The 21,142-nt window shown below is 57.6% G+C and overlaps 2 protein-coding genes across 10 annotated transcripts in view; one reads left to right on the top strand and one right to left on the bottom strand.

The window, feature by feature from the left end:
- RALGDS (ral guanine nucleotide dissociation stimulator) overlaps positions 1–4,034 on the top strand; it is a 43,341-nt gene extending 39,307 nt beyond the window's left edge. For all 9 annotated transcript variants that reach the window (XM_047699167.1, XM_047699166.1, XM_047699168.1 and 6 more), the window contains exons 16-18: positions 11–253; positions 1,316–1,430; positions 2,955–4,034. In XM_047699167.1, the coding sequence (XP_047555123.1) occupies positions 11–253; positions 1,316–1,430; positions 2,955–3,130 (534 nt within the window). In that variant the 3' untranslated portion in view covers positions 3,131–4,034. The remainder of the gene's footprint in view (positions 1–10; positions 254–1,315; positions 1,431–2,954) is intronic.
- A 7,631-nt stretch (positions 4,035–11,665) lies between these two features.
- On the bottom strand, positions 11,666–21,092 carry CEL (carboxyl ester lipase). Its single transcript, XM_047700011.1, has 11 exons — positions 19,102–21,092; positions 17,071–17,221; positions 16,857–16,979; positions 16,499–16,696; positions 15,748–15,878; positions 15,478–15,585; positions 15,243–15,360; positions 13,919–14,105; positions 13,554–13,757; positions 12,430–12,627; positions 11,666–12,090 (listed from the first exon to the last, which is right to left on the bottom strand). Exons 1-11 carry the CDS (start codon positions 19,165–19,167, stop codon positions 11,775–11,777), a joined length of 1,800 nt encoding a protein of 599 aa, XP_047555967.1. The 5' UTR covers positions 19,168–21,092; the 3' UTR covers positions 11,666–11,774.
- Positions 21,093–21,142: the final 50 nt, after the last annotated feature.

Here is a 21,142-nt window from a genome sequence, read left to right as displayed (position 1 = left end):
GTCCCCACAGTTCTGGGAGTCGACTTCCCAGTCGTCCCCGGAGACCTCCGGCATCAGCTCGGCCTCCAGCAGCACGTCCTCCTCCTCGGCCTCCACCACGCCCGTGGCCGCCACACGCACCCACAAGCGCTCCGTGTCCGGGGTGTGCGGCTGCAGCTCCTCGCTGCCGCTCTACAACCAGCAGGTGGGCGACTGCTGCATCATCCGCGTCAGCCTGGACGTGGACAACGGCAACTTGTACAAGAGCATCCTGGTGGGTGCCCGCAGAGCCCAGGCCGAGCTGCCGCAGGGCTGGGAGGGGCCGTCGAGAAGCTTCCCTGGAGGGCGAGTGCCCGGGAGAGCTTCACGGAGCAGGCGCCTCAGGGGGAGTGGGGTGGCCCAGGGGTTGGAAGGAGCCGCAGGAGGCCTGAGGTCAAGGGCTCAGAGCTTGCGTCTGGATCTTGGAGGGAGACAGAAGCTGCCCGTGGTTGGAGTGGAGGGCGGGCCGCGGGGACTTGGGGCTTCTCTGTGGGCGTGGGCTGGGGCCAGGAGGTGCAGGGAGGTCAGTGGGGAGGCAGGGACCATGGCAGGCTGGTGGCCCTGGAGGTGGCTAGACCAAGGAGGTCCTTCAGGGCTTGAGACCAAGCCAAGGGGCTTTGTCTCCAGACACTGTATCTGGGGAGTGGGGGCGGCAGGGGTACTCATGTTCCAGAGCTCAGGCTGCAGAGGAGTCACATGCACTCCCCAAAGACCCCACCCCCCGATCTGCTCACACCGGGTCAGGTGCCCCGTGACACACCTGTCCTGTGCTGAGCTTGACTGTCATTAACGGTCACCCGTAGGACTCCATGTCGAAGGCCCATCAGCACTGTGGCCTTGGGGTCAAGGCAGGAGGGGTCAGCCCACGCTGACCACCCCTGAGCCTCCAGCCAACGCAGACCTGGCACAGAGGTGGCCCCTGGGCTCCTCTCTTCCCTCCAGGGCTGGGCCTAGACACTGTCTCTTCCCTGGGTTCATTGATTTCCCTTGTCCTGCAAGGACAGGCTCAAGGGGAGCAGCCCCCGGGAGCCGGCAGGTTTTCGAGGTGGCATGGGAGGAAGGTGGTGGGCTTGTAAGAGAAAGGGGGGGCCAGAAACAATTGGGAAAAGCGCCCCATCCCTGCACAGAGGCCTCCTGGGGCAGGACGAGATGGAGGGGCCCCCGTGGACCTGGCACCCAGCCTGAAGCTGAGCCTTTGTCTGCAGTGGGAGGCATCTTCAGGGGTTCCCGGGGCTGCCCACTGCAGGGGCCTTCTCCAGGCCCTGCACCCTGACAGTCTGCCTCTTCCCCGACCCAGGTAACCAGCCAAGATAAGGCTCCAGCCGTCATCCGCAAGGCCATGGACAAACACAACCTGGACGAGGACGAGCCGGACGACTACGAGCTAGTGCAGGTTATCTCCGACGATCGGAGTAAGTCCGGGGCCGGCCGCGTGGGCCATGGGCGCAGCCCCACACCCCAGCCCCAGGCCCAGGGCCCGCGTTCCCAGAACCCCGCGCAGCCACACTGGGGGTTGGGCAGCCTCGCACAGGAGCCTTCACCGGCCCCTGGCACGTGTGACAGGCTGCGGGAGGCCGAGCTCCAAGCGAGCGGCACCGTGCGGTGAAGGGAAAGGGCTCTTCCTCCGGGGCCAGGCAGCCCAGCAACAGCGCCCAGGGGCCACTCACGGAGCGCACTGGCTTAGATGGGGCACAAATGCTTCAGAAGGAATCGTGCCCCCCGTGCACCTGAACCTCAAATATGTTAAAATCCACGCACACGTGACGTTGTCTGCGTCCGCTGGGGCTGCTGTGACGTGCCAGGGCGGCCAGGGCGGCGGATGGACTGAGACGTGGGGCTCCCAGCACACAGTGTTCTGGGATTCTGGCGAGGGCCCTCGTCCACGGGGCAGACGGCCACCTTCTCCTGGTGCCCTCACATGGCAGAAGGGGCGAGGGTCCCCTTTTATAAGGTGTCCGTCCCATTCCTGACGCTCCATTCCCACAACTTTATCACGGCCTAAAGGCCCCATCGTCTGGGTGTGTGGATTCCCACCCAGATTTGGGGGGACACATTCAGACCACAGCAGATACTAAGCATAGGTTCTGAGGGGCCCCGCTCAGTGGGTGAGAGCTGGGAAAGTGGCAGAACCAGGGCCAGCACAGACTAGGAGGCTGACGGCGGGCCTCAGGGAGCTGGGGCATGGCCCTCATGTCGCCTGCGGTTTCCTCATCCCCACAAGGGAGATAACGAGCCAGAGGCTGATCCATGCAGACCTCTAGGACGTGGGGTTCTGTTCTCTCCCGTGAGCTGCCAGCTGTTAGCCCAGACGATTCATGGTGACCCCCAGCATCCTCAAAAGTTGTTCCGGAACCCTCTCTCACCTTCTCGCACCATTTTGGTAGAACAAGGCAGGTGCAGCCTCCATCTTACAGGACAGGAAGACTGAGGCCCCGGACAGGGTAGGGAGGGGAGGCAGAGGCAAGAAGCTGAGTGGTCGCGGGCTCCTGTCCACGGCAGACGGCAGGGGAGGAGCTGCCGGGGGGCGTGGATTCTCCCGGACCCTGGCACAGAAGACCTGGGGCAGGACCTGCCCTTTGCTAGGCCCCCAACCTTGGTCCTGAGTAGGGCAGGATTTAGGGGAGGTGTTCTGGATTCTAGAAATCTTCCGGCTCGAGATCATGGTCAGCGAAGGCAGCGGGGCAGCCCACTCCAGACTGAGGTGGGGACTTGTGGAGTCAGAGTCCCTTTTCAAACATGAGTCATTGGCTTGTGCCCGTCGAGTGCCCGTCGGTCTCCTCGGCAGGTGTCACTCCGAGGGCTCATCGGTCTCCTGATGTTGGGTTGGGGCGTCTCAGCTCTTTGGCTCAGGCCTGCCCTGGGGGGCCCTCAAGTGGTGGCTGTTCTGTTGGGCCTTGTAAGCATCTGCGACCCTCTCCCCGCCCTTCTCCCACCAGAGTTGAAGATCCCTGACAACGCCAACGTGTTCTATGCCATGAACTCAACGGCCAACTATGACTTTGTCCTCAAGAAACGGACCTTCACAAAGGGGGCAAAGGTCAGGCACGGCACCAGCTCGACTCTGCCTCGCATGAAGCAGAAGGGACTCAAGATTGCCAAGGGCATCTTCTAGGTAGTCCCTGGCACTGGCCAGCCACGGGACCACTCTGTCGGGCGCTGGCCGGCTGGGTGACTAAGCACCTAGAGACTCCAGTGGCCCAGGCCGGGCGGACACCTTCTGCCTGACCTGCCAGCTCAGGCCACCCCCAGACTCCAGGTTCACCCTGAACCTCCCCGGCTGCCGGGATTGACGCCTGCTGTTTGCTCGGCTGACCTGGCCTCCCGTGGACCACTCGCTGCCGTAGGTGCCTTCAGCTCTCTGGAACCAGAAGACTAGCTGACTTTTGCCAAGGAGCACTGCCGACGGCCATGGCGCCCCGCCTGCCGCCGGGCTCCGCCCTCTGTGCACTTCCCCCGCACCTGCTCAGGTGTGGGTCACTGCCACCTGTGCCCAGGGGCACCCCAGGGCACCCACTCATCTACTGGGTCTGACCACTGCACTTCTCTCCTCATGCCCATGGGCACTGGCCCGTGCCCTTCTCGGGTCCTGGGCCCTCTTTCCACCAGGCTAGCCTTTCCCAGGCTGCACCAAAGATACCACCGTCGGGGCCAACAGAGCGAGGGAGTCTCACCCACCCCCGGCCCAGCCCTCCCCCAGGAGAGGAGGGCGGGGAGCCTTTCCACAGATCACACTCTTCACCCGGTATGCGGGGATGGTCTCCGCCGAGGCCCATTGCCATGGACTCTCACGACACTGTGAGTGCCACCCACCGCTGCACCCTGGGCTTCATGAGACCACACGAGACGGGAGTTAGTGGGAGAGGAGAATCGGGGGAATGGGGAGGGGTGTTGAATATTTGTATAAAAGGCAAAAACAAAACAAAAAAAGTTTACCAGTTGGGGAGGGGCAATATTTATTTGTTGTAAATAGCAAATGCTAGACTTGAATCTTCTATTAAAATCTGGTTTCTACTATAGCTTGGGAGTTGCGGTTTGGTTCTTCCACTTCCTGCGCTTGTAGAAATGAGATACAGACTCTCGTGTTCTATGTGCAAACAGGAGAACTTGCGTGGCTGCCGGTTCATCGTATGCGGGACAAGTGAGAAGAGCCAGCCACCCTTCTTCCCACTGACTTAAGGAAACGTGCAGACCTAACTTTCACGGAGCAGATGCTCAGCTCGGGGTCATTAAGCTGGGCACTGAGCTGGGTCAGCCCCCCAGCACCCTTTCACAGGGCTTAGCAACAAGTCCAGAAGCCTGGGTGTCTTTAAAAATAGCATTTGTGGGGGCACCTGGGTGGCTCAGTGGGTTAAGCCGCTGCCTTCGGCTCAGGTCATGATCTCAGAGTCCTGGGATCGAGCCCCGCATCGGGCTCTCTGCTCAGCAGGGAGCCTGCTTCCTCCTCTCTCTCTGCCTGCCTCTCTGCCTGCTTGTGATCTCTCTGTCAAATAAATAAATAAAATCTTTAAAAAAAAAAAAATAGCATTTGTGGGGCACGCAGTTAAGCGTCTGCCTTCAGCTCAGGTCAGAATCCCAGAGTCCTGGGATCAAGCCCCGCCTAGGGCTCCCTGCTCAGTGGGGAGCCTGCTTCTCCCTCTGCCTCTGCCCCTCCCCACCACCAACTCACCAGAGCTCTCTCACTGTCTCTCAAATAAAATATTTAAAAAATAATTTAAAAAAAAAAACATTTGCAAGAGAAAATTATAGAAGAAGCAGCGCAGGGGTCAGTCTCTCCATGGAGACCATTTGGCTGCGGGGAGAAAAGGATCAGAATGAACCATCTGGGGACTTTGGAACACCCCACGCCCAACACACAACAGCCAGGGGAGTGCTTGATGACAAACAGCCATGGGACGTCAGTGATGAAGGAGATCGCTGCCAGTCCATGCACTGACCACCAGGGCAACAGGACAGAAGTTTCAGTCCCCGAATAAGGAATACATGTCACGACATAGTTTGGAAAAGTCACTATAGAAACAGAAGATGCAGCTCTCGGACAACAGAAGTGAGCCTGGAGGAGGGGGAGAATCTGGTTTCCAGAATTACCACATTGTCATCCTCAGTATCCAGTTCCCAGCAAATTACAAAGCGTACAGAGAAATAGGAAGATCGTGCTGCTATGTAGGAAAAAAGAATTTGGCAGACTTCCCTGATGAAGTCCATGCATCGAAGTTACTAGTCAAAGACATGAAGTTGACTGCCTTAAATATGCTCGGTGAGCTAAAAGAAACCACAGACAGCTTAAAAAAAACAAAAACAAAAGACAAAAACAAAGGAAATCTATGATGTAAGAACAAATAGAAAACTTATATTGAGAAGTTATGAAAAGGAACCACATAGAAATTCTGGAGCTATGAGGCACCTGGGGGCACTCAGATGGTTGAGCATCTGCCTTCAGCTTAGGTCATTATCTCCAGGTTCTGGGATCAAGCCCCATATTGGGCTCCCAGCGCAGTGGAGAGTCTGCTTCTCTCTCTCCCTCTGCCTCTCCCCCTGCTTGTGTGCTCTCCCTGGCTCTCTAATGAATAAATAAAATCTTAAAAAAAAAAATCTGGACTGTACAATAATTGAAATGAAAAAACTCACCAGAAAAAATGAAAAGAACTCACCAGAGTGGTTCAATGGCAGATTTGCACAGGCAGAAGAAAGAATCAGTGAACTTGAAGATAAGGCTGGCGACATCATTCTCCCTGAAGAGCACAAAGGCAAAAGAATGAGGAAAAATGAACAGTCCCCTCCAGGAGTTGGGCGACATCAACAAATTAACAGCATCCGGATACCGAGAGACCCAGAAGAAGAGAGAAAGGAGCAGAGAGATTATTTGAAGTAAAGATGGCTGAAAACTTCTCAGATTGATGGAAGACTACCTCTACACATGGAGACACTCAATGGACTTCAAGGAAGAAAAACTCAAAGGGACCCACTATCTCTTCAGGGTGAAGGGAAATGAGGACATTGTCAGATAAAGGAAGTTAAGGGATTTTGTTATCAGTAGACCTGCCTACAAGAAATCCTACAAGCAAACCCTTCAGGCTGAATGAGAGAACAGTAGACAGTAACTGAAAGCCATAGGGAAAGTAAAGAGCTCAAGGAGAGGTAAGTAATAGATCACTTAAAAAGCCTGTATCATTTCAATTTAGGTGTATAACTCCTTTTTTCTATATAATGTAAAAAGCAAATTTATGAAACTGTAAATCTGTGTTAATGGGAACAGGATACATAAAGGAAGTGGGGATGGGAATTTACAAGAGCTGAGTGTATACTACTGAATGAACTTGGTATTACCAAACTAGGTTGCTCTAAGTTTAAGATGTTAATTGCAATCCCAAAAGTAACCAATAAAATCTTTTTTTAGAAATACATACGAAAGGGTGGAAGGGAATCAAAAGTGTACACTATAAAATAATCAGCTAAATCCATAAAAAGCAGGAATGGAAAAATTGAACAAAAAGTATATAGGACATGCAGAAAACAAGTAGCTAATGGAAGAAGGAAGTCATCAGTAATTAAATATAAATGGGTTAAAGGTTCCACATAAAAGGCCGAGTTTGGCAAAATGGATTAAAAAAACATGTTCCACCAATATGCTGTATTCAAACAGACTCGCTTTGGTTTTGGGGAGTTTTTTCTTAAGATACTATTTATTTACTTACTTTGTTTGTTTGTTTGTTTAAGAGAAAGAGCTCAAGCAGGGAGGAGAGGGAGAAGCAGGCTTCCGATGAGTAGGAAGCCTGACGTGGGGCTCCATCCCTGGACCCCTGGATCATGACCTGAGCCAAAGGCAGATGCTTAACCAACTGAGCCACCCAGGTGCCCCCAAAGAGACTCCCTTTGAGAGAAATCTGCAAAAAGGTTGAAAATAAAAGGGTAGGAAAAGATTCCACCAGAACAGTAAACAGCTCTATTATCTGACAACATTGATTTTAAGTCAAAAAGCTAACAAGAGACAAAGAAGGTCAGTATGCCCCGATAAAAATTTCCATTCATCAAGAAAAAAATAACAGTTGTAACCCTCCATCCCTAAAACAAAACCTGACATCTTTTTAAAGGGAGTCGGAGACCTGACTACGTGACTTCAACAATGGCTGGGAGAATCTGGGTGGACGATGGCTCGGGACAGAGGACTTAAACCACACTCTGTCAGACCCGGCACACAGAAGCGGAGGCCTTCACAACGGCAGCCAGGCACACGAGCTTCTCAAGGGCACATGGGACATTCCCCAGGACATGCCATCTGTGAGGCCACGAAACAAGTCCTAATAAATTGTAAAGAATGAAATATGTGAGTATCTTTTCCAATCAGGTGGGATAGAAGCAGAAGGCAAGGGCGCCTGGGTGGCTCAGTTGTTAAGCGTCTGCCTTTGGCTCTGGTCGTGATCCCGGGGTCCTGGGATCGAGCCCCTCATCGGGCTCCCTGCTCAGCGGGAAGCCTTCTTCTCCCTCTCCCCCCCGCGCAGCACAGAAGGGAAAGGTGGAAGGAACGCGGGCTACTCAAAAGAATGTGGAAATGAAGCAGCACAATAACCCGGGGGTCAAAGAAGGAATCACGAAGGATGTCAGAGAATAACTTGACACAAGTGGAAACAAAAACGCAACGTACTGTAAGTTACGGACACAGCGGAAGCAGGGCTAACAGCAGAATTTCTAGCAGCCGATGCCTATATTACAGAAGAAGGAAGATTTCAAGTCAGTAACCGAACGATAGCACTTGAAGGAACTAGAAAAAGAACCACCAAGGCCGACAAACCTTTTTGTGAGACGGACCAAGAAGTGTGGTGCGGGAATCTGCCGTGAAAGCGGGAACATCCCTACCAGCTGCACAGGAACAAAAGGATTGTGAGGAAGTGCCGCGACAACCGTCTGACAGCGACACGCGCTGGGAGTGGCTCCAGCCGTCAGGAGGGCTGGCGCTGTGACGCGCCGCAACACAGACGGACCTTGGGAACACGGCGGTCCCACTTCAGGTATATCTAGAAATATCTAGAGCAGGCAAACTGAGGGGCACAGAAAATAGAAGAGACTACCAGGTGGGGGAGGGGGAGAAGGGACAACGGGGTGTTATTGATCAATGGATACAAAGTTTCTGTCAGGGTTGACGAAAAGGTTCTGGAACTCGGTGTGTGATGTTTGCACAACAGTACGAACGGCACTAATGTCACTGAATCGTGTCTTAGAAGTAGTTAAATTGGCATGTTTTATGTTGTATATATTTTATGCTGGTTTTTTTTAAGATTTTATTTATTTATTTGACAGAGATCGCAAGTAGGCAGAGAGGCAGGCAGAGAGAGAGGAGGAAGCAGGCTCCCTACTGAGCAGAGAGCCCGAAGTGGGGCTCGATCCCAAGACCCTGGGATCATGACCTGAGCTGAAGGCAGAAGCTTTAACCCACTGAGCCACCCAGACGCCCCTTTATGCTGGTTTTTAAACAATAACGTTTGCAAGGACCATTTCCTGACCCAGTGCTGCAGCTGCCTTTCTTAGCTTTCTTAGCTTCCAAAGAAGAGGGAGCATTTTCTGCTTGTTTTATTGGGGTTTAGGACGAGGAACTTATGACCAGTTAGGAACTAAGTTAGGAACTTAGAGGTTTCAGGGTTAGATTTGAATTCCATCAGCATTAAGTAGCGGGGGTGGGGATTAGGATTGTAAACAGATCAAAATGTGCAACGTGGGAGGGAAAAGGCCAGGGGGAGGTTATTAGCCAGTGGACTATGGTCGAGCAGGACTTGGCGTCCTAAGTTCTCTCTAGGGGCCTGTGGTCAGCCCTTTACCTGAACTATAGAAACCTCCGTCCATAGACCGTCTTCTGAGCTTGCTTTGAATCCAGGGGAAAGATTACAAACCAGACTTAAGGCTTCAGCTGAGCCTTATTCCTTAAGCACTTCTACCTGTGACCCAGGATTTCCACCTTCCTGCAACTCTTCATATAATTGATTTTGCCCAGAAACACTTCAGAAGCCTCTACCCTGCCCACCTCTCTCGGCCAGGCACACGGGGGCCACTCATCCTGGCTGGGGTCTGACGAATTCCAGTTTGGTGCTGGTTTGTGAGGGTAAGGGTGCAGAGTCCTGCCCATGAAAGACCACCCAGTCCCCCTCACTGGCCAAGACGAGTTCCCAGACCATGTGGTTCTGAAGTCCACCAGATCGTGCAATCACCAGCTTGTGGCCTCGGTCTTGTTGGTACCGACTTGTCCTAAAAGGGAGCTAGGCCAGAGCCCTTAGAGCTTCCAGCCTCCTGGGATGGCCGTGTTCTTTGCCCAGGTCTGTGATTTGGTTATGTCATGGAGGAAGGGGGTGGTTCGAAACTTTCCTGCAGGGAGGGTTGAAAAATGAGGCAGTGGAGAGAGGGGGAGGAATCCCGCCAAGACTGCCGACCCAAGGACACAGTGAGATGTGTCACTAGGGTGGTAAACAGGGGCTGTCCTCAGCTTCCCCAGTTGTCCTCCTTGGGTATCACCATTAAAGGTTAACATAAAGGTTAACTCCTGGCCCCCTGGAGGTGAGTGGGGGTCGGGGCGGGGGGAGGCTCCAGGACCCTGGACAGCTGCCAGCCTGCCCCTCAACAGTGCTGCGGGGGTGGGGGGGGGGCTTTCACTCAGCTTTTCCTCCTTATGGTCCAGGACTGTAAATGTATTTTCTCTGCCTTATGAGTTTCTTTCTTTTTTTTTTTTTTAAAGATTTTATTTATTTATTTGACAGAGATCACAAGTAGGCAGAGAGGCAGGCAGAAAGTAGGGGAAGCAGGCTCCCTGCTGAGCAGAGAGCCCGATGCTGTGGGGCTTGATCCCAGCACCCTGGGATCATGACCTGAGCTGAAGGCAGAGGCTTTAACCCACTGAGCCACCCAGGTGTCCCTGCCGTATGAGTTTCTTAACATTCTCTTTTCTCTTGCTTACTTATTGTAAGAAGATAACGTATAATACAAACACAAAGTATGCGTTAATCGTTTGTGCTACCTATGAGGCTTCTAGTCAACAGTAAGGTGTTAGATGTTACATTTTTGGGGAGTCAAACATTATATGTGGATTTCTGACGGTGGGGGGGTGTCGGCTGGCCTAACCCCCATGCTGTTCAGGGATCAGCTGTATTTTCAACCTCATGCTCTGGCTATGGGCTGTAAAGGTAAAAGCCCGAGGAATTGTGGGATGACCCGACAGCGGCAGGTATCCCCCAGGCCCCCAGACATCCAGCAAGGCTGCCTTAGCCGGAGAGGCCTTTTCCGTGCAGCCCGGGGGCTGGGCACAGCCCGGATCCCAGTGCCCCCAGCCATTCTGACGAGGCCCAGCCCTCCCGGGATGCGATTTTCTGAATGACAGGCAGGCACAGCTGCGCTTTCCCCCAGTAAGGGCTGGAAGTGCCCGTCCCAGGGCCAGTCTGGGGTGCGTCGGAGGCCATGGGGTGTGAGGTTTCTCCTGCAGTGCCAGGAGGCTCCTGAGAACAGGCAGAAACACTTAGAGAAGTCATGTGCAAACTACTGTGGCAGAGGAGGGACCCACTGTTGGATCCTTGTGCTTCTGTTGGCCAAGAGCAGGGACGGTCACCAGAAAAGGCCCACACTGCCACAAGGGCCCATCCCCTCAGTCTGTGACAAGGAATCCCCTCTTCACCCCCGAGAGCCCTCAACTAAGCCAGGAAGCCCAGTGTAGCCACGGCGGTCCCACACCAGCCTGACTGTACCCTCCTTCTTGGGGGGACGGGTTTGCCCCCCTGCAGCTCTGCTGCATGGCGGCCACAGGACTCAGTTCCCCAGACCTCAGTCTTCCATCTGTGGCTAGAGAGGGAAAGCGTGTTGGCTGCCTCGAGGCGGCTGCTGTCTCCAGTCCCACCCCCCACCACCAGGCAGAGCCACTCAGGACTCCAGAATCTTCTCTCCTTTGAGCCTTCAGCACAGCCTCACAGAGTCAAAAGAATGGGTGAGGGGTGGGGAAGACACCCTCCAACATCGTTTCGAGCACTAGCTTTGGAGTTTCATGATCTGAGGTGTATAACCCCCTCTTGGCGTCCCCGACCCCTCACTGTGGCCATGGTGACCTCAGGCTGCTTAAGTTCGCCGCCCAATGAAGGATGCCCAGACTCCCAGATGTGGGAATGACCCTGACCCTGACCTCCGCCTCCCGCCCCCAACTCTGCCAGAGCCACCCAATGCCCAACCCCCTTGCAACTTTTGCTTCTGACCTTCCAGTGTGAAGCTCTGTTCTCTCTTCAACTCGCATCCAGCTAGAAGCAGAGTCCGTTCCTCCTCCCAGGCCAGGTGCCCAGACCCCAGTTAGAACACGGAGGTCCCTGCCGAGCCCCAGAGGAGCTGGTGCTGCCAGGTTCCACCGGTCCAGGGGAGGCAACAGCCCCCAGAGCCCAGGTCCTCTCTCACCTGTGGCCACTGCCCACCATGCCCCCTGGGAAGCAGCAGTCCAGGGTGGGGGGACCCACACCTGCAGCCTGGTCCTGCTCTGACACTTCACGTCTTCGAACCTGTCTCCTCCTCGCTAGAGGGAGAGTCGTTCTCCAGACTTCCTGGAGCTTGAAGACTGACGGACCCCAGGGGAAGGCGGTCGGCCCAGTGGCTGGGCCTGAGCCTGAGAGCCCTGCTTCTTCCAGCTAGGGCCCTGGGAGCAAAGGAAGATGCCAGACAGACAGATGAAGCTTTTATTCGGGAGGAGCTCTGGAGGGGAGGTGGGCCCCCCCGGGGTCTCACCCTATGGCTTCTTAGGGTCGAGGACATTAGAAGCCGATGACTACAGGCATCTGAGCTCCCTCAGAGTCCCCCGAGGGGGGGGCGGGGGCAGCCTCCGAATCCCCGGAGGGGGGAGCGGGGGCGGCCTCAGAGTCCCCCGAGGGGGGCGCAGGGGTGGCCCCATTTCCGCTCACTGTGGGCAGGGCCTCGTAGGTCAAGGTCCAGTAGCGGAGGTAGCTGGTCCTCAGGTGCTGCTTCATGGAATTGCCGTCCATCTTCTTTGTGATCTCCAGGTAGTTGCCATTTTCTATGCTGTAGGGATCCCAGTGCGTGGGCACAGCCGAATGTCCTATATTGGGGTCCCTGCAGGCAGGAAAAAGGCTGGGTGGGGCTGGGGACTCACAGGAGGCTGGAGACCTGTGTCCCTAGCCCACCTGGGCCCTGGCTTGCCTGGACAGCCCTCCCCGCTCTGCACCACCCTTACCGTCGGGGCCCCTCGCAGTATGGCGCCTTGGCCCTGGCTGGGCACGTGGAGCCCCAGGCGGTGCTGATCCCAGGGCCCTGGGCAGTACCCCGGCCTCACAGACAGACAGAGGTACCGAGGCTGGAGGAGCTTACGTGTAAGTGAGGGAACAGAGACTAGAACCCAGGCCTGCAGGGCCAGGTGCAGAGGCTCTGAGCTCAGCCTCCCTGCTGCCTTACCCAGTTCTGGCAAAGTTGGTCCAGTAGGCGATCATGGTCTTGGAGACCGTCCTGTCTTGAGTCCGGTAGCCTAGGGCGGTGGCGAAGGGCTTCCCAAAGACATACTGGAGGTCATCTGCGTGGTCAGCCCCCACCCATTTGGGGTAGGTGGGCATCCGAGAGGGGTGGGAGAACACGTAGGTGTAGGTTTTGGCACTCCTGAGGAGGGAAGGGGAGAGCACCCACGCTGGCAAGGTGCTCACCTGAGGCCACCCAGCACAGGGGTGGGCTCCGGAGGGAGCCATGGGGGGAGCAGGGAAGGGTCTGGGGAATTCCCACAAGCCTCATGAAGAAGCTGGGATGCTGACCCCTGGGAAAGGGAAAGCCGTGGGCCAAAGCCACAGATTCGGGGCATCTACGATTTCAGTTGTGTTGATAATCCACCTCCACAAAACCCACTAAGGCAGCTTTCTCCTGTAATTCAGTATCAAGAAAGATCTTTTTTGTCCTGCAAGTGAATTTATATCTTAATTTAATTGAACAAGCTATATACCCTCAGATGTTTCCCTTTTTGCCTTGACTGACAGGAAGCTCAGAGCTACATTTACTGCTTAGCTGCTGCGAAGCTTTCTCTAGATGCCGGGTATACTGTCTTCTTACTTTTAAACATTCTTAACTTTTGTTTAAGTTCATTGGCTATTATCATATAGAGATTTTTAATGTGGTCCCAGGCCTAAGTTACTTTGGAAGTTATTTTGAAAGTAGGTCAAGCTGAAACCCACAACAGAGACCATCATCACCCAGGGTTCTTTCCTTCCATGCAGCACGATGGGAAGGTCGACCAGCTCAAGAACTTTTCAGTGGGAAGGACTGTGGAGTGAGAGAGGGCACAGGGTGCCGGGCTGGCCAGAGGATCGCAGGGGGGTTTTGCAAAGCCCCCTGAGGCTGGGAGGTAGGGAGGGGCCCTCTTAGGTCTCATCAGGCCTGGACAAAGCAGGTGGCACAGGCCCAGGTGGGGACCCAAGCCTGGCCTTCCCAGGCCTAGAAGACACCCATGAGCCAGCCTCCCAAGAGGCCTGAGGGCTCAGGTACTCCATCCCAGGTGGGTGGGCCTCCCCAGGGGGCCTCCCTGCCCAGGTCCTCACTTGGCATTGGCTCTGTGCTGGGCCACGGCAATCTCGGTGGGCACCAGGAAGAGGATGTCAGTCTCCAAGTCCACCACGGTCTTCTTCTTGGTCTCTTGGGATGCGTCGAGGGCCCAGGGCTCAGTGTAGATGTCAAAGGTGGCATTGGCACCCCTAAGACCCTTGGTGATGGTGAACCTGCTGACCAGCTTATAGAAGTCCTCTCTGCAGGGACCACACCAGCACTGGACCCTCTACCCAGTGCCAGTGGGAGGGTATCTGCACCCCCACCCAGCAGAGGGCCACAGACTGCCCCCCAAACCCGGGTCTGACCTCTGTCAGCCACCCCTGGGCACTGCCCCCCAGGCCCCGCGCCCACTGCTTACTCCGTGACCTCCTGGTTGTTCTTGTTGATGGCGGGCATGTCGACACTGGCAAAGATGTGGCCGTCCATGTTGTTGGTGCCCGCTATGTAGTCAATGTCGGCCGTGTTGGCATACAGGTTGACGGGGTCATCGGGGATGAAGTCTCCGTCGATGACAGGGAGGAAGCCCAGATAGTGCAGCATGGGATCTGGGTGGGAGAGAGGCGGGCTCTGACACGTCCTGTACCCAGACTCGACCTCAGCCCGACCTCTTGCCTCCTCTGACCCAGACCCGGCTTCTCCGGCCTCAGCACCGCCAACATTAAGGGCGGGATAATCCGAGGTCCAGCGCCCTGCAGGATGTCCAGCCGCATCCCTCAACCCACGGGATGCCTGTGGCACCCCTTCTGCAGTCGTGACAATCAAAACTGTCTCCCAACGCGGTCATGCGTGCTGGAGCAGAACCGCCCAGGCCGAACACCACCGGTCTGGAGCCCAAGGCTGTCCTCCCTCCAGCCCCTGGGAGGAAGATGGGGAAGGAATTGAGAGGACCGATGATGAAAGAGGCTCACCCCCTCTCGGGGCTGGGTTCCAGCGTGTTCGCCAGAAACTGCGAGGTCCTCATTGTCCTGCAGACCCCCTGAGCTGGCCCCAAAAGGACTGCAGAGCTGGCTCAGGGCACGAGGAGGCAGCGGCCTTCGGGAGGCCCAGGCCGGCTGCTTTTCCTCCCAGTGCACGCCAGAGGGAACGACTGGTTGGCAGTTGGGGCCACATGGTTGCTTTGCGTCCACTTTGCTCAGAACACTATGGTTTAATTGGCATCAGGTCAAGACGCAAATGATGGGGTCTCTTATTTAGCATCGGAAGGGTGAGCAAGGGCTAATCCCAGCCCACTGGGCTGTCGGGCTCCCCAGTGTTCGGGCCCAGAGGAGCAGAGCTGGGAGGACCAGAGGCTTCTGTGGGTGTTTGGTGGGTGCGTGCTGACTGCATGAGTAGCAGGGAGAACAAATGACCGTCTAGGACAAAGGCTCTTGATTTTGGGTCCATGAGTCTCCCTAAAATTGTGCCCAAATGACCACGGATGTGTGCCTTGTCGGGGGTGGAGCCCACGTGGTCATCTGCTTCTCAAAGGGGTCATGACCCACTGGGGTACAGAGAAAGAATGTCTCCGCTCCTTACAGCCAGGCGACTGAGCCTGCGAGGGTGCTGGGGGAAGCACGCTGCCGCGGGAGGCCAGCCATCCAGGGCCGGGCCAGCCTCACAGCCGGCAGCCCCTCTCTTCTCCAGGAGCATGGCTGTCGCCCGACCCCGAGCCCCCGGGGCCCCACCCAGCAGCCTCCACTCACACTCTGTGCCGCCCAGGGGCATCTTGTAGGCCAGTGTCAGGGCGCGGGGGTCGGTAACCTTCAGACACCTGGCCATCCTGGCGGTATCGTCCAAGGGGCAGCCCACCTTCTCAGCGATCTGGAGTCGGGGGTAGGCAGGTGGGTGAGGCCAGTGCTCTGGGCAGAGGGTGCTGCAGTCCAGGACAGAGTGGAAAGGAGGGAGGCCCCTCCCCTGCCCACCACAGCTCTGCCTTACCCTTTTGGCCCAGAAGAGGGGCTTCCTCTGGATGGCCCACGGGCACAGGGCCACACCACTCTGGCTGATGGCTCGGCGGATAAGGCCCTTGTTGTAGGGAGAGAGGGTCTGCAGCACACACAGGTCCCGTCACCAAGGCCTCACGCCACCTGCCCATCCCGGGCTTAGCCAAGGACACCTCACGCATCAGTTCCAGGCCCTCTTCTCCCTGCCCCCAGTGGCTCCCTCCCACACCCTCAGGGGCAGGTCCCACCTCCGGGGCCCCCAGACCTGTAGAGAAACGCTGGCACCTCCAGCTGATTCCCCAAAGAGAGTAATGTTGTTGGGGTCCCCCCCGAAGGCTGCGATGTTCCTCTTCACCCAAGCGATGGCCATGTGCTGATCCCGAAGGCCAAAGTTACCTGGGGGCAGCGTGGGAGAGGGGCCTCCGTCAGGGACCTGTGGCCTGGTCTGGGGGTGCCAGGGCCTGGCCCACATGGGGTGCACGTGTGCGGGCTGAGAATGTCCTCAACTGCGCACAGACCCTGGCTGAACCCCCAGATGTTGAATGGTGGGTCTCCTGGAGGCTGGCTGGGTGGGCTGCTGGGGCAGGTGTGGGGCTCAGGCTGGGGACGGGGTGGGGGGAGCAAGAGGACTGGTCTGCTCTTCTCTCTCCCTCCCTCCCACAGCCACCCTTGTCTGTCTGGCTGTCCTGCAGCTCCTGTGTTGCCCCGGCAAAGTCTTATCTTCTGTCTCTTTCCCTGGGCTCCCTGCACCTACTCCCCAGGCCTCTGGGTCCCACTCTGTCTGTCCGTCTGTCTGGCAGCCTCTGTTCTTTCGCTCCAGCAGCCAAGAGGCTTCTGCCTCCCACAGCGCCTCTCCAACTCCCTGCCTCCGCAAATGGGATTCTGGGCCTTTCTAGGGGGACTGGCGGGAGGTGCTCGAGCACGATGGGAGCTGAGGTGCACCCCCGCCTGGCTCAGAGCTCACGGGGTAGGGCGCACTTGATCCCCCGCCGCGGTGCCCAGGACAGCTGGCGGACCTGGCAGGTTGGCGTCCCCAGTGCTGAGGAAGCCCAGGGGCCCGACGCGGTAGTTGAAGGTGACCACAATGACGTTGCCCCGCGTGGCGATCTCCTCCCCGTCATATAGGTAGTTGCTGAGGAAGTTGGCCCCGTGGCCGGACCCCATGAGGAAGCCACCTCCGTAGATCCAGATCATGACGGGCAGGTTCCGAGAGACTAAGGCAGAGCAGAGCAGGCCCGGTCACCCCAGATGCCGCCCCCCGGCTCCAGCTCCCTCCGCACCATGTTGATCGCAGGGAAGTTTGGCTCTGGAGCCCCCCAGACACGAGGGCAGGGCTTGGGGGCCACCTGTGGGGTGTGGGGAGGGCGAACCCACCTTCCTTCTTGCCCTGGGGGACCCAGATGTTGAGGTAGAGGCAGTCTTCTGCCCCGTAGGTGTTGTCCTGGGTGATGGTGGCCTGCAGGCACCGCTTCTTGAAGTCCTTGGCCTTCAGGGTTCCTGTGGGCAGCCCGTGGGGCAGGCGTGAGGATGGCAGCCGCCCCACGGCCCTCCCAGGCGTGCGGCCTCACCGGCTCCTGCCCTCTCCCACCTTGCCAGCCGGGGTGCCGCTGGGGGTTCTCCAGGGCCTTTGGGGGTGCAGCGAAGGGGATGCCCTTGAAGATATCCACATAGTCGCCAAAGAGGCCAAGCTTCTTGTTGACACCTTCCACGAAACCTCCTTCCGTGTACACTGCGCCCAGCTGGGGGTAGAGGCCGAGGCTCAGGCAGGCCCGGGGGGTGTCCCGAATGGGGGTGGGCGGCAACCTGAACAGGCCCCAGGGCGCCCAGAGGCTCCCCAGAGACCGCTTCCAGCAGGGGCCAACGTGCCCGAGCCCTGCCACTTTCTTCGTTGCTAGAGGCACAGCTTTCTGCCTTGGTCCTGGACCCTGAGGGTGTCCCGCTCCCTGAATCTTGGGGGAAGTTGGGTCAACCAGTGTGTTCCCACTCCGGGGAGCCTTCCGAGTAGGCCAGGGGAGGTGGGGTAGAGGTCTGGATCTCGGAGATGGCCATCTAGCTGTGACCACGAGGCTGTTACCCCATCTGTAAGATGGGCAGCAGCAATGTCTCCTTCACGGCCCGTGTGCTTCCCTTGTCCCCTGCCCCCCACCGTGTCCAGCTGGTCTCGAGTCAGTGGCCTGGTGCCAACTCCTCGCAGCCCTTGTGCTCAGTGCTGAGAAAGCCCCTCACCTCCCCCCAGGCCATCAGAATCCCTGCTGTCATCCAGCCCTGGCTCCGAGCTGGCTCCACGTGGCCAATGCCGCCCATCTTCAGGAGGGTTCTGGGGGCTGGTGCTCATCTACCCTTTGTCACAGAAAGGAACTAAGGCCTGCCTGCTTGAAGTCACCCTGTGGGAGAGCCAGTCTCTCATCCCCTGCTAGGGCTGCCTCCCCATCTGTCTGGTCCCTTGGCGGGGTCTGCTTCCTGGCTCTCACCTGTGCTAGATTCAAGAGGGCCAAGAGCAGGGCAGCCCCCCACCCCTCGGCCCCACTGGAGTCTCAGCACCCTGTAAGGTCGGGGCTAATAGGGGAGGGGGGGGGAGGCTGGAATTGGGAGAGGAGGCCGGAGCAACTCTCACCAGGTGCCTCAAGGGGGCAAGGCACATGTCTGTTCCCCCAGCCGCACCCCCTCTCCCTGCTGGGCGGCGGGCGCAGCCTGGTTTCAGGCCTCCAGGCATCTTTTCTGACAGGCTTCCCGGCTGCTGGGATGGGGCAGCAGGCCAGGTCGGTGCCTGGGGACTGGGAAGTCACCTCTCAGAACGGAGACTGGCCTGAGGGCCCTGGGTGAGGGTCAAAGGACACTGGCTGCTGGAACAGCGGGAAGCAATCCTGGCCCTTTCTGCCCTCAGAGAAGGCCCCCCCACCCGCCGAAGACCATGACCTCTTGGGGCCAGCACCTAAACCTCCGGGGCCAAGGGGCAGGCCCCAGGACAGCTGGAGGAGGGTGGACACCACACGGCCATGTGTCTGTGGGGTTTTGAGCCTGAAGCCCTCTCCCTGCCCTGTCCTGCAGACTGCGGCCGATGGTGTACCCGCCCTGGGCGGCCTCCTGACTCTCCAGCGAGCAGGTGGGGACCACCCTCTTGGGACCTGGAGGTTAGGTTGGGAGCCACTCTGGGGTTCCAGGTTTCTGTTCAGCCATTGGTGGCTGTGTGAGCTTGGATGACGGCTAGTCTGCTCAGGCCCCTTCTATGAAAAGGGACATCGACCTCTCTGGAAAGAGCCAGGGGGGTGTTGGGTCCCCAGACTCAGGAAATAAAGACTGAGAACTCCCAGTTGCCTTTGAATGTCACGTAAATTGATTTTTAGTGTAAATATACCCCAAATACTGCACAGAACATACCCACACCAAAAACTTCGTGGTTTGTATGAAATCCAGATTTAATTTGGCATGCTGTATCCTGTAATGGGAACATACACAGAACATGTAGTGCCCAGGAAATGTCATTTTGACCACTGGGGTTCCTCTTTCAGGTTGGCTCTTCCTGCCCCTGACCCTGCCTGTCCTCCCTCTGCGGTGCCGTCCCGTTCCCAGGTCCCACTTAGTGAGAGGCCAGTGGCCCCTCTGCTGGGCCCTCGCTTACCTTTGCCGCGCTCACAGCTGCCCAGCAGCAGGTGAGGCCTAAGACGACCAGCCCCAGGTGACCCATGGTGTGCGCCAGCCTGTGTGCAGCCCTCCCGCTGGCCCACGGGTATTTATGGGGTTGGAGCCGGCCAGGACTCTGAGTTGGCAGCTGCCCGCAGAGGGCCCCCTTTCCCTCCTCCTACCTCAGCCCCTCCCTGCAGCCTGGCCACACTCCAGGCAGTGAACCTGGGGCCAGGAGATAGCCACTGTTTCCAGCTACCTCGGGCTGGGCCAAGGTCACACAGCAGGCCATGCGCATGCGCACACACTCGGTGTGTGAACGGTGTGGGAACAGGCGATCTTTCCCAGGGCTGGCTGCCCCCGTGGCCCTGGCGCCACAGTGCACCTGTGCGGCTTACTGCCCACCTGGGAGCTGAGGCAGATGGCACAGGGCACAAGGTCACCAGGCTGTCGGCTGCCTGGGTGAACAGTGCCGTGAGCCGGCTCACTGATTCACAGGCACTTGGTTCTGCCCTCAGAGAAAGGCGCATGTTTGGTCTCCGTGGCCTGCCTGCCACCCGTCCCCAGCTCAACAGCGGGAGCTTGGAGGGAACTGGCCATGTGACTTCTAGGACACAGATGGCTGGGTGCCACTCGTCAGCCAGTGTGGTTGCCCCTCGTTATCAAGGGCCGTTGGGTGTGCAGTCTGAGCCAGGTGTGGGGACCCCCAGCAGCACAGGGGATCGGAGTGCTGGGATGGAAGACGAGAGGCTCAGGCGGAAAAGGCAAAGGGGGAAGTGGGGCTCCAGCCCAACCTTGAGGGCTTCCTTAAAGAAAAGGAAAAACCAGGCTTTCTGGCCACAAGAAGACCCTGGGGCAAAGCCAAGTAGAGACGGAGACCGACCAACAGAGAGCAGAAGGGACGGAGATGGGGGTGGGGGAGAGTGGGAGGGAGAGAACGGAGCACAGAAGTAGGGGCGACAGCAAAAGCAACCAGTTCCCTGTGGCTGTGCAGAACTCTGGTCACCAGGGGTTACTTATGAGAAAAGGCAGGCCAAGGACAAGGCCTGTGATGGGGCCTTTGAGTTCGGCTGCCGCAGGGGTCATAGGTCACCGAGGATGCCCAGGCCCTACTGCACAACCAACCTCCAGGGAGGGGGGCGTATTCACGAGCCAGGGGACAGAGGAGCCCCATCAGGCCGACAGCCCTGCTGCTTGGACCCAGGCAGGCCCTCTGCTGCCCGGGAGCCAGTGCCGTGGACGCAGGCCACGGCCCCACGGCTATTGTGTCTGCTGCCGCCAAACCTGTCCTCCATATCCGAATGGTTTGGGACAGAGCAGGCGAGAGGCTGGAGAAAGGTGATGAGGGCGGGGAGAGGTGGACGACTGCGGGTGGGAGGTGTTAGGAAAGCTAGGAGGGGCTGTGCAGGCTGGGCTGGGGCTCGCGTGCCTGCGGCTGCGTGGTGTGCGGACAAGCGGGTAAAGAGCCTGAGGCCCCCACCCCGCACGACGACGGGGATTTGTTAACTCACACCCTCTGTCCAGCTTTTCCAATTTTGAGAACCTACTCTACAGGAAGTTATTCTGAATATGGGGGAGGGGTCCCCTCCTGATCCCCAGCAGCAGGAAGTGGGGCCACGGGGCGCTCTGCAAGGCAGGTGGCCAGGACCAGCCACTTCAGGCCAACTGTGAGCCACGGGGGCTCCTGATCTGTCCTGAGAGGGCTCCCCTGGAGCCTGGGCAGCAGACGGGCTTGTCTGAGGCACTGGACTTTAGAATGTGACTTAGGGACCTGTTACAATAGGTAGCTCAGTCTGCTGGCTGAGGAAGGGGGTGATCGGGCTCATCTCTGGCCCAGGCTGCTCTGCAGGGCCTTGGCACAACCGCCCCCTGGCATGGGTGGGAGTGCTCCCCGGGGAGAGCCATCTCCCTCCCCCAAGAACCCGGCACTACCTCTGGTTTCACACCAGGGAGCGGAGACGCAACAGGGTCTGTGTCCCCAGGACTACTCAAGAACACATCTGGAGCAGTAAGGGCTGAGCTCACGGCTCTAGGACCAT

Source organism: Lutra lutra, chromosome 13 (genome assembly GCF_902655055.1).
Source record: "Lutra lutra chromosome 13, mLutLut1.2, whole genome shotgun sequence".
NCBI lineage: Eukaryota > Metazoa > Chordata > Mammalia > Carnivora > Mustelidae > Lutra > Lutra lutra.
This window is presented reverse-complemented; position numbering and strand designations above follow the sequence as displayed.